We start from the raw sequence: 11,089 nt of genomic DNA, 5'->3' as shown, positions 1-11,089 counted from the left end.
GCCTAGCAAATCCCAAGTGATTAGTTGCAAGATCACGTGATTAGTAACATAAAACAGAAAACATTTACTGTAATAATAGACATAAACAGTTTTGCCCCCCGCTGTGCGATTATGCGCCCCCTTGGTAACGTGAATTGTGGATAGTAACGCTATTTGACGTCAAATCAAGTCAAACGGGGGCGTATAATCCTACAGTGGGGCGAAAAAGTCATCACTCTAAAAAATATGCAGTTTTCACTAAAACTAAGGAAAGTGTCCACGACTAGATTACACTGCCTTTTTTTCCGGGGGGGCTCCTGAAAAAAAAAGTCCTCTTCGTCATTCTTCCTCTATTCTGCTCGTCTCTGTCACCGATTTTAACGGGAGATTTCGATCCAAACGAAACAAGTTCTCTTTGATTTAATCTTGCCATCTACAGGGAAGTTTTTTTTTTTTTTTTGGGTTGCTTTTTTCCCTTTTTATGTTTTATTTTCTTTTGGACCTTTATATGGTCTCCGTTTTCTGAATTTGAAGAGAGACTTGGTACTGAAAACTGACTACTGGAATCTGAGAATTTAGGGTTTTTTTTCCTATAGATTTTAGGGTTTTTGCGTATGTGGGTCGCTCTTGTTTGGATCCATGGGTTTGTGGGTGTACCGTTTCTGGGGGTGTACTGAGGCAGATTAGGGAGCTATAATTATTTTTTTTCCTGATTGATGGGTGGAATTTTTCTGGGTTTTTTTTTTAAAATTGTGGGTTAGTTAGATTTTTTGTGTTTGTTTAAGGGTTTGGATTCTGGGTATTTGTTTTTGTTGGGTTTGGCTAATGGAGGCTAGAATTGGAGAGGGGAATCATCATAGTTTTTATGGGTCAAGTGCATCAGATTTCATGTTAAAGGAGAAGGACTTAATAGGGGTTGGGAAGAGGAGTCAGGAGTGGGATTTGAATGATTGGAAATGGGATGGTGATCTTTTTCTTGCCACCCCATTGAATACTGTCCCTTCTAATTGTAAGAACAAGCAGCTCTTACCCGTCGGATCAGGAATCACGGTGGGTAGGGGTTTTTCGAACAGTTCGTCTGATAGCTTTGAAGAAAATTATGTGGAACACATGGAAGGAAGATTGGAATTGGAGAAGCGGCGGAGGGTTGTTGTGGTTGAAGAGAACGCGTGGAATGATGAATCTGGATCTCTGACTTTGAAGCTTGGTGGGAATGTATACCCAACCACTGAATTGGAGGGTGTGGATTGGGAAAGGAAGAATGGGAAGAAGACCAAATTGCAGGGGGGGAATTCGAGTCGTTCAGCTTGTCAGGTGGAGGATTGTGGGGCGGATCTGAGCACGGCTAAGGATTACCATAGAAGGCATAAGGTTTGTGAGATGCATTCCAAGGCCGGTAGTGCACTCGTTGGCAATGCTATGCAGAGGTTCTGTCAGCAGTGTAGTAGGTTAGTGTTAGATTCCTATCTGCATTTTCTGTTTGTTTTATCATTTTTATCAGTGTATTCCTGATTCGAATATTGATACTACTATTATTTATGATTGCATTTTATTTTAAGCATGATGAGTGAGGCGCTTTGCCGGCTCATGGTTTTATTGCCCTCAATTAACTTAATTTTTGGATGTAATCAAGGTTCGACTTTGTACCCTGTGGGTTTTGAAAAGGGAAACTTTCATATGCCTACTTTTCCTGCACCCTAGACATAACTTCCAAATCTATTATTTAGCTCAAACACATGTACCTTATCGTATATCTTAGTTGTCAACTGACTCAACTCTATTTTGGTGGGTGTTCTGTTTTTCTTTCGGGATGGAATGATCGGGTGTTCTCCCCGATCTGGTGTTCCATAGGCCAGTATGTTTTTTTTTTAATGACTGGAACATAGGCCAATATGTTTTTTTTTTAATGAAAGCATAGGCCAGTATGTTCCAGTACAGTTTCTGACCTGGTTTCCTTATCGGAATGGGACATCTGGAATTTCTGTTCGAAACCAAGTGGAATTGACAACTAAGCTGCATACTTTTGATTAGAATTTGTGGTGAATCCAATTTTGATCTTATGCCGGACTATATCCAAGTCATGCTAATGTGGACTTGAAGTCATTTTAATTTATGAGCTGACAGCCTTTGGTGAAAAATCTCTATTTTCTAATGTGTTATTGTCTAGTTCTTTACTTCTTATGCTACTTTACACCCTAGATGGGCTTTAATTTTCTCCAGTTTATGAAAGTTGCCTCCTCCTAATAGTTCATAGTGTTTCTAGTGACTCTTACAACTCTCCCCCAGAGTTGAACATCTCCTGAAATGCCTAAATGAGCTTAGGGTCATACCTTAGGAGCTGAGTGACAACCCCTTAGTGAAGGTATCCATATCAATCTGGTCGTACACAAATAGACAATCTTTCCCCGTATGACCTCGATATGCCTTGTTTTAGTGGGAGAGGAGGAGAATTGAGAGGGTATGAGTGACAAGATGATGCCAAGTGGCAGAAAATTAGGGAAGGGAATAGAGTTTTTCTTTTCCCTATTTTTCAGCAACTTCTCACCCTCTCCTCACTCATGCCCTCAATTCTCTTCATCTCCCACCCTCCTCGTTCCTCTGCCACCACTTGATAAACCAATATTCAATGGAAAAACTTTCATGTTTGCCTAACATGGCCCAAGTGTCTTTCATGTATAATCATTGTATGCGACAACATGCTATTTTCCTCTGCAGGTGTTTTATTCATGATGTTTATCCTTTTTGTAAATTGATTTTTATTTTATCGATTGCTAGGTTTCATCTTCTTCAAGAATTTGATGACGGGAAGAGAAGTTGTCGTAGACGTTTGGCAGGCCATAACAGACGGAGGAGGAAGACACATCCTGATATCGTTGTTGGTGGGAGTTCTCTGAATGATGATCAGGCTAGCAGATATCTATCGATATTTCTACTAAGAATTCTCTCCAATTTGCAATGTGATTACCTTATCCTCACCACTTAGTTTACCTTTCTTCATGTCCGTTCTCTTACGTGATTTTCTGCAAGATTTTCTCAGTTGGTCTTCATTATGTTATGCTTTCAAGCGTCGTGGGGAAATCTTTCTTTGTTGTTTCCATCTTGGAAGTAATGCTTATGTATATGTATATATATTTGCACAGCATTTTTTTCATTTAGATTTTGTTAACTTACCAACTTCTCCAAAAGCTTAAGCTGTTGGAGAAATGCGTTAATTATCTTTTATACTTTAACACTCCCCCGCACTTGTGTCCCACTTGGCAAACACGTGGCACATGTGGTCCCACTTTGGGCCGACAATCACATGTGATTTTTGCTATCCGAGAGGTTTCAACTCAAGACCTTTAGCTCTGATACCATGTTAACTTACCAATTTCTCCAAAAGCTTAAGCTGTTGGAGAAAAGCATTATTTATCTTTTATACTTTAACACATGTGAACAAGTTTGTTGGAGCAATGTCTACAACTATGTATGTATCTCATAATCTTCTGCCGTGGGAATAATAAATAGAGTTTACATTAAAAAATAAAATACCTGGTGGCCACTTAGCCCGGATTCGAGTTTAATTCTCATATGTAAACAAAATGAGCTGATGGGCTTCTAATTCAGTATCCTCATTCGCGACTTCCTATGACATCCATCCCAATATTTCCTTTTCATTTCAGAAATTATATACTCACATCACCTTTTCAAAAGAGAGAGGGAGGTAGGGAGCACAGACCTTGGTTTTGTGCATTGGCTCATTTAGTAAGGTTACCGGGATTTCTTGTGTGGCTATGAGTAAGATTTTTAATTCACTTTTTGTTGATTATGCGCCCAGGCATATATGCATCATTTTGGTTCCTAAGAATTGATGCTCATGTGTTTTTGGATGCACTTATTTCCCAATGAGTTCAAATATGATGAAACAACTCATCCGTTAGCACCTGTAGATACATCCCCACTTCCTGACTCCCCAAGTTGTCTGGTCCTGGATAACCCCCTCCGTCAGTGAAGTTTAATTCTCCCATCCCCTTATTAATTCCTTCAAGATAAAACTAAGAATTAAAAGAACAGAAGAGGCTAGGCTGGTTTGGGAGCACGAGGTCAGTGCGGCTCCATAGTTTTGGTGGCATATATCACCAGGGTTTGTTGATGATGAGTTGAGCTTACAAGAACCAACTTCTACATTAGTTTTGTTTTATAAGTGGATGCAAGTTTGGTCGGGGTTGTTAGTCCATCTGGAGTTACAAGGTGCCCCTATTCCTCATACTTCGTTTCTATCAATTTAAAGAGAAACATAACTATTGAAAAATACGAAGAGGTCGTGGATTCCTCCTACAGTTTTGGATGCTGTTTAGATAAATAGAACTCGCGAGTGTGGAGATCATGTCTCGATTGTGAGCATAATGCATCCTAAATATTTCATCAGAAGTTAAATGTCACGATCATGGTCAGGAGTTGCTGGATTGTTCGAACTTGTTGCTGTCTGTGGGTAATTAATGTAGTGTAACTAATTTTTGTGGAAGCTTCTTGAGATTTTTAAATAATTTTCATCAGTCATTTTTTCATGCCATTATCTATGTCCAATGTGGAGGACATAGATGCTTACATGATGTCATGACATATTATATATACAAAATGGCATGAGAGGACATCATTCTGGTCTCTAGAAAATGTTCACCCTAGGAGAAAAAAAGGGATTTCATCTGATGATTGATGTGTTTCCTGAATTACTTCTGAGCCCTTTTGATTTTTTTTTTGGTATGCCAAATTTGATGACTGCAATGATGGTGGTTAATGTGGAATCTATGTGACTTTCCTTTTTTCTGTTTGCTTCCTTTATTTTTTTTGTTTCCGTGCTCATTGCTTTGGTGGACGTACTGGACTGATGAATGCTAATGAATGGATGTGTTGCTATTTTCTCTAGAAATACTTGAAGTAGTTCTTTGGCTATGTGATGATGTTATGTACCATTTGTTACCTAGAGCTTGTTATTTCTTTCTCGATTTGTGTGTTAATTTTGTTTACTTAATTGAGTCTTCGTTGAAATGCAGCAAACCACTCGGACCAGGCAAAAGATCAGGATATTTTGTCTCATTTTTTGAGGAATCTTGCTAGCATTGCCGGTACAATTGATGGCAGAAACCTCTCTGAACTTCTGCAGGCATCTCAGAATTCGCAGAAATTGAGTGCTCCTGTTGGAGCATCTTCAGAAGTAATGCCATCTTTGCTTTCAAATGGCGTTGCCGCTAATTTAAATTGTGGGACTAGCACTCATGATGCTTTGGTCAAGCCCATAGATCAATCTGCATCTGTCACTGTAGCGACGAAGGCATTGCCAGAAAATGGAATTTTTACTGGCAATTCTCTTGGTGATAAGCTACAGGCTATTCCTTCTCTGAAATGTGCAAGCAAATTACCAATAAACGATGGCCTTGCTGCAAAAGGAGACACTTGGTGCACATTACGACACATGTTGCCTCAAGAGTCTAATGTGGAGAGGGTCAAGTTAAATAATATTGATTTGAATAATATCTATAATGAATCACAAGATTGCGCAGATGAATCTGGGAGATTTCATTCCCCTGCAAATTTGGTTACTGGTTGTCTTGATTACCCTTCATGGGTTCATAAAGATTCTCATCAGTCGAGTCCACCTCAGGCAATTGGTTATTCAGATTCAGCATCGGCCCAGTCTCCGTCTAGTTCCAATGGAGACACCCAGGTATACTTTTGTTGTGGTTTATATATCTATTGGCAACAGAGAAAATATGGAATACTCTTGTTTACCAATCAATACCATTCAGGTATTGTAAAACAATAAGACAGTATTATGTCATCAAATTTCTAAATTTCCCAAATTTTGTTTTGAAAAGTAAACTTACTGGTCTTTTTCATGTGTTAATTGTCCTTTTAAAGCCTTTTTTAACATCAATTTCAGTTTTGAATATTTCATAATGATACGCGCTTATATAGTATTTTTCTCACTTCGTCTGACCCACATTTTCTGATGATTTCAGAGTCGCACAGACCGGATTGTTTTCAAACTCTTCGGGAAAGTGCCAAATGATTTCCCTCTTGCTCTGAGAGCACAGGTATTAAAAAACATTGTAACTAATTCTGAGTATCACTTAAAGATGTTAAGGTTACAGATTCTAGTTTTTTTCTTTTTCTTGCAGTAGATTAATTTATGTTGTACAATATTTGAAATTTCAGATCCTTGACTGGTTATCCCACAGTCCTACTGACATTGAAAGCTACATTAGACCTGGTTGCATCATTTTAACAATATATCTACGACTTGCGGAGTCCACATGGGAGGAGGTATGCTTCTTAATGATGTTATGGATTGGAATATCTTTATCCTCTTTCAAGCACATTACTTATGTTTGAAAATTTGAACTCTGTGTACAGCTTTGCTGCAATTTAAGCTCCAGTCTGAATAGGCTTTTAGATGTATCCGGTGATGCTTTCTGGCAAACAGGATGGGTGTATGCTAGGGTACAACATCAGATAGCATTTATCTGCAATGGTTGGTTCAATTCCTGCTTTTAGATGTATACTCTTTTGGTTATCTCTAGATTGCAGTTTTTGAACACTGTAAGTTCAGTGCACATGAGATACATAAAAGTTACCAATTATATCAATATTTTTGTCTCCTTGTCGCTGCAGGTCAGGTGGTGTTAGACATGTGCTTGCCTCTCAAAAACCAAAATCATTGTAGGATCTCAAGTGTCACACCTATTGCCGTGTCTGTTTCCGAGAGAGCTAACTTTGTAGTCAGAGGCTATAATCTTTCCGGATCCACCACTAGGTATCCATCATCTCATCCCCGTTTGAAATCGCATGTGTATCTCATCTCTCTGTTGCTCCTCCTTTCACTCCACTATAGCTACTCAGGTTATTTCCTCTGTGATTTGGAAGCATGCAAATTTTAACTAGCATCCAACGATAAGCCTCTGATTTGTTTTCCAGGTTACTTTGTGCATTTGAAGGGATGCATTTATTCCAAGAAACCTCCCATGCCCCGGGAGAGGATACCGACACCTCCAAGGAGCCCGAGGAGCTCCAATGCCTCACCTTCTCTTGCTCCCTCCCTAATGTAACTGGCCGAGGATTTGTTGAGGTGCAGCATTTTGCTTCTTTTTGCAAATGTTAAAGTGTAAAAGATTAAATAACGCCTTCTCTAACAGCTTAAGCTTTTGGAGTAATTGGTTGTTTTACATGGTATCAGAGCAATTGCCCTGGGTTCAAAACTCCTTGATATTAAATTCCACATGTAATGGCCAACCCAAAAAAAGAGGGGCCACATATGCCTAGGCCAACCCTCAAAAGAGGAGCCACATGAGGGGGAGTGTTGAAGTAAAAGATTAAATAACGCCTTCTCTAACAGCTTAAGCTTTTGGAGTAATTGGCTGTTTCACAGTAAATATGCCCACTTTATATTCTCAGCTTTTTGTCTTTCAGTAACCTGAAGATTCTGGGTGTGGGTATGGTATCCAGGTTGAAGACCATGGGCTCAGCAGCATTTTCTTTCCATTCATAGTTGCAGAACAAGATGTCTGTTCAGAAATACGTATGCTGGAGTGTGCAATAGAGATGACTGACTGTGATGATGATTTGGAGAATAGGACTGACACAGAGAATGCTAGGAGCCAAGCATTGGAGTTTTTACATGAAATGGGTTGGCTTCTTCGGAGGAGTCACTTGAAGTCTAGATTGGATCATATCAATTCTCCCGCAGATGTCTCCTGTTTGACACGGTTCAAATGGGTCATGAAGTTCTCCATGGATCACGATTGGTGTGCCGTAGTAAAAAAACTTCTTGACCTTCTATTTGAAGGAGCTATTGATGCAGGGGGAGATTCTGTTGAGCTAGCGTTATTGGAAATGGGCCTGCTCCACTGTGCCGTCAGGAGAAACTGTAGGCCAATGGTGGAACTTCTGTTGAGATATATTCCTGATAGACCTTTAGATAAAACAGAGGATTTATGCAACCAACAGATGCGCAAAGGGTCTGATAGCTTCTTGTTTAGACCTGACATGGCTGGGCCTGGTGGTGTGACACCTCTTCATGTTGCAGCCTGTAGAGGTGATGCTAAAGAGGTGCTGGATGCATTAACTGATGACGCTGGACAGGTATATACTTCCTTGCTATGGGTATTACCTCTTACAAGCAAGACAGTACAATATGCCTCATTTTTCTGAAATCTATTGTTATACACATGCCTGCTTGCATACAGACATATTCACGCGCATGGATATGGATGTACTTATGTAATATATATGTGCATACTTATGTCTATGTATAGATGTATTATTTATGATATATGCACATACTTATGTCTATTTATTATGTATGTAGATATACCTACCGTGCAAGGCTCCGCTCCTGAATACTGTTTTAGATGATCATCAATTTCTTTTTATGACCCATATTTCTCAAGAGAATATTTTCCTGCATTTTTTTGTCATAACTGCAAAAGTATATTGCTTCATCTGCAGGTGTTAATTGCATCTATATTGTTTCCTGAAAATTTCTTATCATTTTTTCTATAACAATACTTCATTTTTGCGATTTTGGATCTGGTTAGATCATTAAATATAAAACTATCCAAAAACAATGAGATATCATCAGCAAAACTTTCATGGTGTGAATGTAACAAACACACCTCATGCAAGAACATCTCCGGTATCGTTTTTATGAAAGCAACAAAATGTATGCAAGGCCTCTGACATCGCGACCAAATCTATCTCAGATGGTTGGGGCCATTCATCACCCCCACATTCTCAAACCCTCTATTCAAACCTTCTGAAAAAAAAAATGAAGAAAATGGTTTCTTTCTTGGGCCTTTTGGTTGTTCTTCTTTCCGCCATGAACATGGTCATCGGAGTGATATATGCAAAAGGTTGGCGAGAACCCAATGTGAATCATATGGAAATTTACAAAAAATGGTCTGCAAAGATCAGATTTGAAGTCAGTGATTCAGTTTATGACTGGGAGATAGTTCTTTACTTTCCTTTGATATGGATTTTTCTTTTTCTTTCTTTTTATTTTTGTGTTGTTCCACAAATTATATATTTTAGGAAAAAAGTAATTACAACTTTACAAGGGGGCAAGGCAGAGGTTGCCCAGTTTACAAATAATCTCTGCTCGCTCCATCTTTGCCAGACTACCTGCCAATTCGTTGGTCACTTTCAGAACATAAGAAATGACAATCGCCCTCCCTCCTATCCTGTCAATAACCTCAGTGATGAAGTCAGCCAATCATCATAGTCCATTAGAATCCTGCAATGCTCAATCATGTTATTTGAATCCCCTTACATCCGCAGCTTTTTTCACATCTCCCTTTAAAATATACAAAACTCGCAACAAATGCCTGAACCTTGGCCTCATCCTAGTCAAAGATACCTATACGAACCGAGTAGGAGAAGGTGGCCTCTTCTCTTCCACCTCAGAACACCTTCAATATGTTTTCTGAAAATACCTCCCGCAGATCTTTTGTCGAACCAGTAACATTTGCTGCTTTTTAGTGCTTTTTAGTACCTTCTGGTCCTCAGTAAACTGCTTGCACAAATTGAGTAGTCATTTCTTCCCCGATGTATGAATGTCTGGGCTACTCTGGCAATATTCTTTCAGAAGTTTTAATATTCTTATCCTTTTAAAAAAAAAAAATCTTGATGTGGGTCTTCCTTACTCAGGTGGGAATCAGAGCATGGAACAGTGTTCGCGACCAGACTGGTTTTTCTCCTCAAGATTACGCATCTCTGGGAGGCTACTATTCCTACAGTCAACTGGTCCAGAAGAAAATTAACAGGAAATCAGAAACTGGTCATGTGATCATCAAAATGCCCGGCGGCAAGCAAGATGATCATCCCAACTCAAGTAAGCCACCCAGCTTTCAGATTGATAAGAGTGAATTAGGACAGATTAAGCCATATTGCAAGAGATGCAGTCAGCAGTTAGTTTACAGCAATAGTGCCAAACCATCACGGTTATACAGACCAGTGATGCTCTCTATGCTGGCCGTTGCCGCCGTCTGTGTCTGTGTAAGTGTGCTCCTCAAGAGCCCCCCATTTGTTCAGTGTATAAGCTCTCCATTTAGGTGGGAATTAGTAGAATATGGATCGAGCTAAGGGCGAGGGCGTAGCGACCATGGTAATGTTGATTAATTAGTTGAATACTATTGTATTATTATTTACAGGTTTTAAATTGATGAGTTTATCTGTAGGACTTTGGGTTTTGGATGGATGGATGGATGAATCTGAACTGAAACTGAACTAGACTGTATTTATCTTGTTCCATTAATCAATAGGGAATTCCATTCATTTTTTTCATTGCTGCCAATGGACTAAAATGCACTTTGCACATTAATTATTATTAGGGCTACTATGCAGGTTGGGCCCAGTGAGGGAATTTGTGAATTTGAAGCAAAGTTTTGGAATTTGTGATTGGGCTTCTACCATTGGAGGCAGTGATGGAACCTGTGGTGAGGGGTATGGACCCCACTCCCTCCACCAATGAGCAGTGTAGACCACAATGGGAAATTTTTAGGGAGATGATATTTTCACCCCCCCTGCATTACGCATGCGCTCCATTAGAACAGTGTTCAACTTTAACGCTTTTTGAAGTCAAAACACCTTCAAGTGGGGCGCATGCGTAATTTTAGGGGGGTGTTGGTGTTGAATATCATCGCTCATTTTTTATTGGAAAGTTTTTTCAATGGAAAATCAAATTTCCATCATTTTATTAACTTCATTTTTCATGGAAATTTTTTCCAAAAAACGAAAATTTTCCCTCTTTTCAAATAATTGCCAACATACTAGAAATTAGAAATTTTTATGGAATATTATTTTCCATGAATTTTTATCTATTTCCCCCCTATCCAAACACACCCTAAGGCCAAGTCTGATAATCAAGTTTTTTTTTCCAGGGAATATTAGTTTATCAAGTGGTTGTGAGGAGTAGGGAGGGTGGGAGAAGGAGAGACTTGAAAAGGCATAGGTTAGGAAAGGGTGACAAGTGATTAAGAAACAAAGGAAATATTAAATTGAATTTTGAAAGTTCTTTTTAGTGTTTTTCAGCATTTTTCTTACTTGTCCCTAAGGTTTTAAATTTCGGTCAGGACCG

At 39.1% G+C, this 11,089-nt stretch overlaps 1 protein-coding gene across 1 annotated transcript; it reads left to right on the top strand.

Annotated features, from left to right (window-relative positions):
* The first annotated feature begins 273 nt into the window (after nucleotides 1–273).
* On the top strand, nucleotides 274–10,296 carry LOC143852655 (squamosa promoter-binding-like protein 1). The gene is made up of 10 exons (XM_077362161.1): nucleotides 274–1,427; nucleotides 2,755–2,936; nucleotides 5,013–5,683; nucleotides 5,979–6,053; nucleotides 6,175–6,282; nucleotides 6,373–6,490; nucleotides 6,631–6,772; nucleotides 6,934–7,084; nucleotides 7,462–8,097; nucleotides 9,661–10,296. The coding sequence occupies exons 1-10, from the start codon at nucleotides 805–807 to the stop codon at nucleotides 10,093–10,095; spliced, it is 3,141 nt and encodes a 1,046-aa protein (XP_077218276.1). The 5' UTR covers nucleotides 274–804; the 3' UTR covers nucleotides 10,096–10,296.
* The last annotated feature ends 793 nt before the right edge of the window (nucleotides 10,297–11,089 follow it).

Source organism: Tasmannia lanceolata, unplaced genomic scaffold (assembly GCF_043159265.1).
Source record: "Tasmannia lanceolata isolate RefF3 unplaced genomic scaffold, GAP_Taslan_0.1 ptg000019l, whole genome shotgun sequence".
Taxonomy (NCBI): Eukaryota; Viridiplantae; Streptophyta; class Magnoliopsida; order Canellales; family Winteraceae; genus Tasmannia; species Tasmannia lanceolata.
The sequence above is the reverse complement of the archived record's forward strand: the minus strand, read 5'-3'. Positions and strand labels throughout refer to the sequence as shown.